The sequence below is a fragment of the Pholis gunnellus genome, assembly GCF_910591455.1.
Source record: "Pholis gunnellus genome assembly, chromosome: 1".
NCBI classification, from domain to species: domain Eukaryota; kingdom Metazoa; phylum Chordata; class Actinopteri; order Perciformes; family Pholidae; genus Pholis; species Pholis gunnellus.
In genome coordinates, this window is record NC_136528.1 from 17,310,805 (window position 1) to 17,320,993 (window position 10,189).

The 10,189-nt window shown below is 37.5% G+C and overlaps 1 protein-coding gene across 1 annotated transcript; it reads right to left on the minus strand.

Moving 5' to 3' along the window:
* Window positions 1–392: 392 nt before the first annotated feature.
* On the minus strand, window positions 393–9,305 carry LOC306714245 (globoside alpha-1,3-N-acetylgalactosaminyltransferase 1-like). The gene is made up of 12 exons (XM_079184216.1): window positions 9,123–9,305; window positions 6,065–6,106; window positions 5,757–5,810; window positions 5,387–5,440; window positions 3,757–3,786; window positions 3,279–3,413; window positions 2,962–3,070; window positions 2,569–2,682; window positions 2,194–2,307; window positions 1,837–1,970; window positions 1,376–1,453; window positions 393–1,144 (listed from the first exon to the last, which is right to left on the minus strand). Exons 1-12 carry the CDS (start codon window positions 9,203–9,205, stop codon window positions 997–999), a joined length of 1,095 nt encoding a protein of 364 aa, XP_079040342.1. The 5' UTR covers window positions 9,206–9,305; the 3' UTR covers window positions 393–996.
* Window positions 9,306–10,189: the final 884 nt, after the last annotated feature.

Below are 10,189 nucleotides of genomic sequence, written 5' to 3' on the forward strand. Positions count from 1 at the left end.
GGTAACCAGTGGACGCATGAAGACGTAAAAAAAAAGGTAAACAAAGAGGACGGCTCACGTGTGTTCAGCCTGTCATATTAAATTGACTCAGAACATGAAGGATTAAAGATGGAACATAAAAACATCCCCATTCCTATTTACACTATTTCAAGCCCTCACAGTCTTTCACACTCAATCACTTACCAGGTGACGTCAGTAAGTCCTTGAGGGTTCAGGGTTTGAGGGTGTAGGGTGGACACTGGGATTGGGCCAGTGACCCCTGCCCGAAACCCTCACGGACTTCGCGGGAGCGCGCCTCAAATTCCATGAGTCCGAAAGGATTGAGATTGGGATTTGGCCATATAGTTAAACATTAGCCTCCACCCCACAAACCACAAGATACCACATTATCCTTTGTAACCATTTTTATTCAGATACTCCTCTCAACGCAAAATAAACAAGAAATCAAGAAAAATGTGATTACATTTCCAGCCATCAACAGATAATACAATACACACAACGTGATGCCCTACAAAATATAAAAAGAAAATGAATGCAATAAAAAGGCAATATACTGTAAATCCCCACAAAAATATATGCAGATGCACTAAAACAACAGTGTTGTTGCACAAAGTTTACCATCAAAGTCCAGAGTATGTGCACACCTTTAAAAAAGAAAGAAAACAGTTGATACAAAGTGAAAGCTGCAACAGATGCTGAGGTGGTCTGACACCGATAAACAAATAACTGACATGGTGAGGTGAGGTGAAGAACTCCACAAAACAAAGCACATTGTAATACCTGCAGTTCAATTTACCTTGGTTAAACTGTTATTTGGGGGAGACATCTGCCAACCAAAAATACTAAAAAATGTGGTTTGGTTTAAGTTTATTGAAATCCACTTATTTTGATTTAATAATAGATTTGAGTACAGAATAGACAAAGCAACCTATAATAAATATCCCCAGCTATCATTTTTAAATGTAGTTTCATAGTCTTAATGTCATTGACTTGACATCAGTGTCCACCATTGGGCCGCACTTCTGCATAGTTCTTGACCAACTGAGAGATCCTGACGACTTTAATCTCTGACGGTATTGCATCATAGTCTGACCACAGGTACTCTGCAGACAGCACCTTGGTTGGCTTGTTGTACAGCAGGTACCTGCAACACAGAGAGACAGGTAAGCAATGTATATTCAATATCCATGTGTCTAATACTCAAGATGAGATTCTTCAAAAGTCTAATGAATAAAAGAAATGTGATGAAGACTGGCAGATAAAAAAAACATCAGAAATGAGCATATGAGCAGGTTGGACTCTCTTGAAACTTGTTCCTTAAAAATAAGAACAGTAAATTCATTGAAAATGAGGGGATAAATTGGGACACATGTACCTGTTGAGGTGACTCTCTTCCTGCCAAACAGCTTCGATGTTATTCTTAGCATCTTCCTCCGACTGTGTGTAACAGTATCTGATGAAACAAAAGAAGTAGAAGAAGAGTCACTGTAGAGTTTTATTTTGTTTTAAAATACATTTTAACAAAACTTGGTAAATTAGTCATGGCAATCATCTCAAAAACCTATAAGAGGCTTAAATAATGGTCACATAGGTGGCGAAAGCTCAGAAAGTATATTTTTAATATATATAATATATATATATATGTATATATTTGTAATTGTGATTTATGTTTATAACAATACTCCAGATGTTAAGGGCAATGGGTTTTACCCACCCAGTGTCTAAATGTGTACCTTAATGTCAGCTCTGTCCAATCATTACTCTCTATCAGTACACTGTCCTTTAATTTAAAAAGCAAAATGAAAATAACTTTAAAAATAATTAGATTTTGGTTACTTGACGAGCTTATACATGTCCTCCAGGTATCCACACCAGATAGCAGCAGTGTAATAGTAGTCTCCTGCATCAGCAGGAATGAAGGCCTTGGATTCGGGCCGGCGCTCATAAGGAAACTCATTCCTATTTGAATGCTGAGAAAAAATAAACATTTTGAATTATGGAATAGGAATGAGAGCCTATTGCTGTTACCTGTGACGGCAGTCAATGCTGTGGCTGATCCTGCATAACACATGGTGTAATCGGTGAATCAATGAAAACATACAACAAATCGATCACATAACCTTATTATTAAGATAAAATGATAAAAACTTCCATTAACTTGGCATGCATATAAGGTAGGAAACGGAGTAAAACCTTGTAGCCACGGTGAAGCACAGCAGTCAGCCGACTGAAAGTCTCGGCTCCAACCCTGTTGTGAAAGATACTGTCGATGTCCATCATATAAAGATAGTCTGCTTCATTACGGATCTGAAAACATTACAGTTGAGATGTGAGATTGACTGCACCACGCAGAGACTCAACTGCGTGACCAAAACATTTGATTTAAGAGAACCATATTATATTTTGTGCCCCTCAGTGAGGGATGGCACTAATGACAGAGCTGTTCATGAATCCATATGTTGTTGTTTTTCTTTTGTAAGAACTAGTATGATCATTAAACAACTAAGCTATGAAAATTTGAAAGCAATAGCTACTGACTGCAACCATTTTGTGCATTTCACTTCTTACCTGTTTGTCGATGGTGAGGGTGGCCCATTTCATCCTACCAAGCACTACTTCCTGCCAGCGCTTGGCACTAGGGACAGTGATAACTGAGATATTCCGGCCCTTACCCAGTTTAATCTGACAAACACAGACAAACACACAATACTTACATGTGTATTTGTGTACATTTATTTTTGGTTTGAGTCTCATAAATATGAATAGTTAATCAATATGAAAACACCAGTCTTAACCTTTAAAGTGGCTTATTTGTCCAACGGTTTCTGGATCACAACAAAGTAACAGTGAACTAAAAACGTTATTTTGCAGCACAGAATTTATTGTTAAATGGGTATCAGTTAAGCTGTGTAGCAGCCATGCACAACACTAATTTAAACATAGTAAGAAACAAAAACTCACTGGGGGGACATCTCCTTTGTTGTCTGTGAAGATGTAATAAGTGACCCTGAAGTCAACAAGAAAGTGCTTTTCAGCCGACTCCAGGAAGCCCTTTAGGAAACGTGTGTATCTGTTTGGAAGGAAAGAAGCGAGCCGTAAAGATTAACAATTAGAAAAGGCAAAACAAGAAAAACAACACCATGCAAAAGATAGTAGTATTTACAGTATGTGAAGTAGCTTTACATTTTCAGATTTAGATGTTATATTTCAGCCTGAAGCAATGGGTCATGTCAAACCTCACTCCTATAATATCCTGTGAGAATATCCTGTGTACCTACTTGCCAACAGCAAATAACACCACAGCAACTCTTGGGTCCATTTTCTTATAGATTGAATCGATAACCACTGGATCAAAGGTTCCCTCCCAAACCAGAGGAGCATTCCAGTTTGTCACTGAGTTCACATCAGTACGTCTTGGGAGAACAAATACATTGTGGATTCAGACTTTTGTAAGCATTTCCAGGTCTTAGTCCAGCTATGATCAGTAGTTTGTCTCTGTATGTTCAATATTCAATAAGTTGTGGTAGAAGATAAATTATCACTTTACATCTCAGCATATATACAATTCATTAAAACATGCAAAATGTTGGGTTTCACCAGTTACAATCACATAAAATGGCAGAACATTTTAATAAAGTGAAGTCTGATCTTTGACTTTGTGAAGGAGATATGTTCATCATTGATTATTCTATCAAATGTTATCATGTATACATTTTACACAGGAGAATAATGTGATGTGTGTTTTTATTAGCTTACCCGATCTGTGCTGGCTGAGGATATGTAAGTCTGGAAAAAAGAGCAAAGATTAATTTCAATGTATCTTTACTATTCCAAAGACGACATAAATACAGTACAACAAATACAAAAGATCAATACAACAAAGATAAACATCAAAAACAACCATAAGGAAACAATACCAGAGGACCAGATACTAAAGATATACATTGTCATGTCATGGTGCTGTGTCAAACCAACTGATGTGTGCTGTGATTCCAAACTCCTGATGAGCATGCTGCAATGTTTTTGTTGTGAGGTAAAAGTACTAACCACTAATCTTGTGTTGTCCTTGTAAAATAATACCCAATAATGTGTTTCACTGCTGTGTTGACTGTGGGAATTAGCAATTGTTGATTACGGTTGATTACAGTTAAAGCCTAAAGTCCCAGTGTAGTCATTGTCTACTCTGGGGCATAAAACTATCACTGAAAATATGAATCTGAGCTGATGTGAATGTAGCACAATTAAATCTGTGTTATTAGAAATAAAAACTACGTTTGTACCTTGACGTGAAAATATCTAGTTCGAAGTTGATCTGCATTTTTTCCTTCCTTATGTATTTACATAATCCCAGCCAATATTCTTAGGTACAGCCACACAACAAGCAATGATCTTGATTTATTTACTTAAGTGGGAATAGCCATGAGAAGTAAACCATAACACTACAGGTGTTGTGGGTTGTGTTGGACCACATCAACCCTTCTTTCAAAAGTTTCCCGGGACATCAATTGAAGAATGAGACTTTTACAGTCTCAGGCCAACCTGATAAAGAGGAATTGCTCATCCACTATACCTCTGAAGTAGTAAGTGCAGTAGCAGTAACAGTAATCATGTATGTTTATACATATGTACTGGTCGATTCTGATACTATATATCCTGGTCTCTGACTGTACTTTATATCTGACTGTACTATTTTAATTGTATGTTTTACAACATGTATTTATATTGTGTTTTGTCATTTCTGTGGATAGAAAGGACAAAACATGCCAAGGCGTCAGCTAATGGGGATCCAGTTAATAAAAAATAAACAATAATTAATCACCCCACTATTTAAACTATCTTTGAGGAAACCACAGGTGTGGCATGCGGTTTGAAATAATTATCTTCACAAGCAACATTTTCAGAAATGTGGCTTGCAGAAAATACTAGTTTTGCTTGATCTACATAATACAATTAATTTGACTTTACTTGCAAATGTGTTTTTTTTTATATACAATAAAATAAGTATAGTTAGATTACATTACAATACAGTCATTTAGCAGACGCTTTTATCCAAAGCGACTTACAATAAGTGTATTCAACATCGGTATTCAAGAGAACTACTAGTCACCAGAAGTCATGAGTGCATAACCTTTGCTAAACAAATATTTAAGAGCATAAACCAGAGCAAATATACAGTGCAGAAACAGAGTTACATTGAGTTACAATCTCGAAGATCTTTTGTTCCCTTTGGCCGCACCTAAATAAGCTGTTTTTGCAGTTCACTTCCCAGAAAGAACGTTTTTTTCAGGGCCATGACGTGAACCAGAGTCTTATCAAGTGTAAATGGAAAGCCGTCTTTGAGCGGGCAGTTTTCTCTCTGTTGGTGAAAAGAAAAGTTCATCCTCACCCAGATTCCATTTTGAGTTCGCCGATCTTCCAGCTGCCATTGTCCGGGCAAAGACTTAAAAAATAAACACACAATATATATTCATAATATTAGATATTCATACAGTATGAAACTTCCTAGCAGTATGAAACTTCCTAGCAGGATATTTTTATTGCATACCAGCAGCAGAGGCGCGATAAGTTTAACATATTGTTACGGCAAATACCAGCAAAGGCTGGAAAGCATGTTTCTCTTTCATATTCTTTGTCATCTATTTCGAGTTACAATATCGAAAATTTCTGTTTTGTTCACCTTGGCAGCACCTATGTAAATAAGCTGCTGTGTAAATAAGCTGCTGTTTTGGTTGGTGAAAAGAAAAGTTCATCCTCACCCAGTTTGCTCTTTGTGGTCTTCGATCCTCATGCTGCCTTTGTCTGGGCAACGACTTAAAAAAGAAACACACAATATGTATTCATAATATGACAAATTCATACAGTATGAAACTTCCTGGAACTGTTGGGCAGAGACAGGATTAATGAGTACTTACAAGGTGTGTAATTTAATTTAGAAAGTTTTAAATTCACTCCAGCCAGTGGCTATGTGTACTGTGACCAGTTCGGTGGCTCTAATTAATTTACTCTATGGTTAGTATCTGATGCATGCATTTGAAATGACACACGCTGTCTTCAGCAACATTACCAGAAGGATGAGATGTTTGACCCCTGGTGGATATACAAGACCCTGTGAAGACACACGGATACAAAAATGAATACATTGGTACTTACAAGTTTTACACATAATTAAACTTCTTGTTGTTGTTTGTATTTTTTTTAAGAAACACTGATGTTTTTCTTTTTTTTTCACTCGTCTGATAATCTTTTACTGCCTTTTGTTAGTTTTAGGGCTTTTTCAACACGTAAACAGTGAAGACGGATCGCAGAACTCAAGCTTTATATTTGATTAGTTTTCTGATTCACCATCTGGTTTAAATATATTAATTGTAGGTCTGAACAACAAAAGGACTACAAACAACGTTCTTCTTATATTAGAAAGATTTGTCTTTTCATGATCTGATATTTCCCTCAATAACTTTTATTATGGATACAATTAAAGTCAGAGAGAGCTGGAGAGACATAACACTTTTTACATACTTTATTATCATTTCATTCAGTCACGTGAGGCTGATCATTCCTGAGTGTCAGGTTTGATGAGTTATATAATTTAAGAGAAACCATAATCATATTCTGGGTTATTTAATAATGATGTCACAATCACAATTTCAAAACTTACAGATGCCAATATGTCTTAAATAAGTCATACTGCGCTTATAAACAGAAAACGGTTTGTTAAAGAGATAACAGGCTACAGAAAACACTTCTACTCTGACAGTGATGATATGTCAGAGTACTGGTATTACCGGTGCGAAAAAAAAATGGCGTGACGCTGCACGGTTTATTGCAATCAAATCACAGCAAAATCTGTTTGTTTTGTGTTCATACAGCAGTGAATACACCTCGATACAATTCACGGAGCTCCTCCGGACTTATGAACCAGACAAGACGGCGTTTAGTTTCCCGGGACATCTGGGACTTCCACAACAAGTACTAAGCATAAATACAGGTTATGTTTTCCATGGGTAATGGGGGACCGTTGAACGGCTTTTAGGGCGATAAGCCACGACCCCTCTCCGGCGCGTCTAGCGCAAATGACCACAAATAGTTGCAGGAGGTAGCCTACTGCAGGGGGGTCGTGACATTTTTGGTTGATTAGACAATTTTTCATATTTTTTTCCACACATTTAAATGTCTTTAAATAATACACATGTTACGTGTTGTGTGTTCTCCCCTCCTGCCCTTCCTTCTTTCTCTCTCCCTCAGTCCTATCATGTCAATCAGTTGACTGGGTTCCACCTGGAAGGGCCGGCCGTGCTGCTCGGTGGGTTGCACCAACTGCAGGCTGGCCAATCGGCAGAGGGGGAGCCAAGACTAAAAACAGGAAGCCTCAGCATTTCAGCTGGTCTTAATACTGTTTTCTGTCGTTGCTGAGCGTTAGACTTCATGTTAATGTTTGTTGAGAGTTTGCGGCCAGTAGTTGAGTAACTACACGTAGTTGATTTCCTGTGTCGACATACACTAGGCTTATTGTTCGTTGCCCCATCTGTTTTTGGTTTTGGTCAGGTACATTTAGAGAAGATAGAGAAGCCATTTTTTTATTTTCAAAGGTAGATAGTTGGGCTTAGTTTTGGTTATATTGATTTAAATTGTTTGGCCCGACCACACCTGTCCCATCCTCTCCCACTCGGTTTAAAACTCACTTTTGTAAAAATGGTTGTGAGTGAAATAAATATTAGTTATGGTTAAATTCCATGTTGGTTTATTTGTGTTTTGTGCTCGTCCCTAATCATCCCCTGGACCAGAAGAAATAGGGACGTAACAATACACATTAACATGAATCAAACATATTGTAGCGAATGGATAAATGGAGGCAGAAGATGTTGTCTTTCAGTCAGAATTGCACACATTCAGCGACACACAAGAGCTATCTCAAGCTTGTCCCAGGTTCACTCACAGCGCGAGACGAGCCTGGACCTGTCCTTCAAGCCTCCCGCACACAAAGAGGAGGGCCCGCCCCTATCGCTGCTGTGCTAATCACGAGGCCGCGTGTTACGTGCTGGCTCTGTCAGGTTCGCTGTGATTTACCGAGAGCCTATTCAGTCAGCAGCTGACGAAGATCCCAGACACAACTTCGCCCAAAAATCCTTGTGCAATCATTTTTGCAAGATATACCTGGCTAAAACACTGCAGCTCCTATCCACAACAGCCAACTACTGAGGCCAGTATATTATTATGCCAAGTGAATGGACATTGCTATGAGCGAAAATGGATCGTTTTGTAACTCGACCAAAAAACATGAATCTGTCCATTATTTTAATAGTTCAGTATTGTATGCAAGATAACGGGTATGTTTATGCATAGCAGTGGCACTAATAGGCCATCACTAATTTGTTGTTTCCACATTTATGTTTAAAATAGAAATGTCAATTTGAACTTCATGCAATTAATGTTGATATTGGTATCGGTTGACAATGTATGTTTTTAAATGGCAGTGGCACGGCCACCCTACTCACTGTATCTTGCACATGTTTAAAATAAAAACATGAATATATGAACCTGTGTTATTGAATAGCTTAGTAGTGAATGCAAAATAACAAGGTATGTTTATACATGGCACTAGGCCCAGTTTAATATAAACATGTTTTATACTATATATATATATATAGTAGAGGGTCCCTGCTCCACCTATCAGTTTGGGGGTCCTTGGCCTGAAAAATGTTGAAGACCCCTGGTCTAATACATTCTGATTCTACCACTTTGTTATCCATTAAGGAAATGTAAGTCTGGTAAATAATTAACAGCACTGAATAAGTTTCCCATATCTGACTCAGGCTCATTCCATATATAGCCTTTGGACATTAATTTTTACATCCCCTGGATTGAAATGGAGAGAATAAAACACATTGCCTTCAGTAACGTTACTATGTTGTGGGTGGAACATTACTTGAATTCTACTCTTCCTGTGGTTCAGTGTTAATTATTTAGTGTATTTTGACACTATGTTCTCTATGTGATACAACTCTGCTCCTTCTTGCAAGAATAAATATCCTGATTATTGATTTCACACTTGGTGTCGAGTAGAATTTTTCAGCCTTTTATTTCCTTGATAGTAAGTTGTGGTGTAAAGTAAATAAAAGTCTTACCCAGAAAAGATGAGAAGACCGGCAAGACCTCCCAAAATACAGTTCCTTGTAATGTAGCGCAACATATCAACTCTTTGGATCATTTATAATCTGTTTGCAACAATATTAAACAACAGAAAAACAAAATAAGAGACTAAAAAACTAAGAGCACTGTCCATACGCTTATTCCTGTAGTGTAGCAGACAGTAGAGTTGGTGTTTATATAACCTGTTACCACAGAGGGGGAGGTTCTACTGAGCATGAAGGAAGATCAACGGTGTGATATCATAAATGTAATTCCCCTCCCTGTTTTATTTTGTCATTCACTTCCCCATGCAAACTCAGTTACTTTACTGCCTTTGTTTAGTTTTTCACCTATTTTGCATTTGCTCATCAGATACTCCCTGTTCTTAAACAAAAGCTGTACCAGTTGTCAGATTGTCTGAGTCATTTCGTTAGACGAGTTCTCCAGTGCAAGTTTATATCCTTTCCATTCCTTAAACCGTTTTTTGTGCTCCTGTGATAGCTTGTAGTGTTGTTAATCTTTTGGATCTTTGGATCATTTAATATGTGAATTCTGCTTGATTCCTATCCTGCTTTGTTTGTTTTTGAACTGAGCCTCAGTAAAACTTAGATTTTTTGCAACTTTATTCTCTGGTCTGTTCACTGCGTTTGAGTCGTACTCTGTTCATCACAAACAGGGTCTTAAAAGGTAACATAACAATGAGGAGTAAGAATGGGTCAATTGTTAATAAAATACAGAAAATTAGATTAGACATTATTGCTATTGCTTTGCGTACAAGTGCTTTGACAATGAAATACATACAATCTAACCAAATGTGCAGAAAGTTTGAATGTGTATAAATGTGCACTCTAAACAATTTCACCGTAAAATAACAGTAACTTACTGGCAGCAGGGACGCCAGTAATTTACAGGGTTTTTTTTACGGTGAAGCGACCGTAATTTATTTTTACAGTATTTACCATATACTGGATTACGGTATGTGATAGTAGGATAACTGGGTTTTACGGTGATTTTACAGTATATGCCAGAATATTACCGTTTATTTACAAAGGATAATGAAACC

Bases quoted from the DNA above. Each gene is read 5' to 3' on its own strand.
- LOC306714245 (XM_079184216.1), bottom strand. From the start codon at position 9,205: ATGATCCAAAGAGTTGATATGTTGCGCTACATTACAAGGAACTGTATT. The intron at 5,811-6,064 runs GTAATGTTGCTG...TTCTTTTTTAAG, and splicing joins TCAAACATCTCATCCTTCTG to TCGTTGCCCAGACAAAGGCA. The intron at 2,683-2,961 runs GTGAGTTTTTGT...TGTGTTTGTCAG, and splicing joins ACAAAGGAGATGTCCCCCCA to ATTAAACTGGGTAAGGGCCG.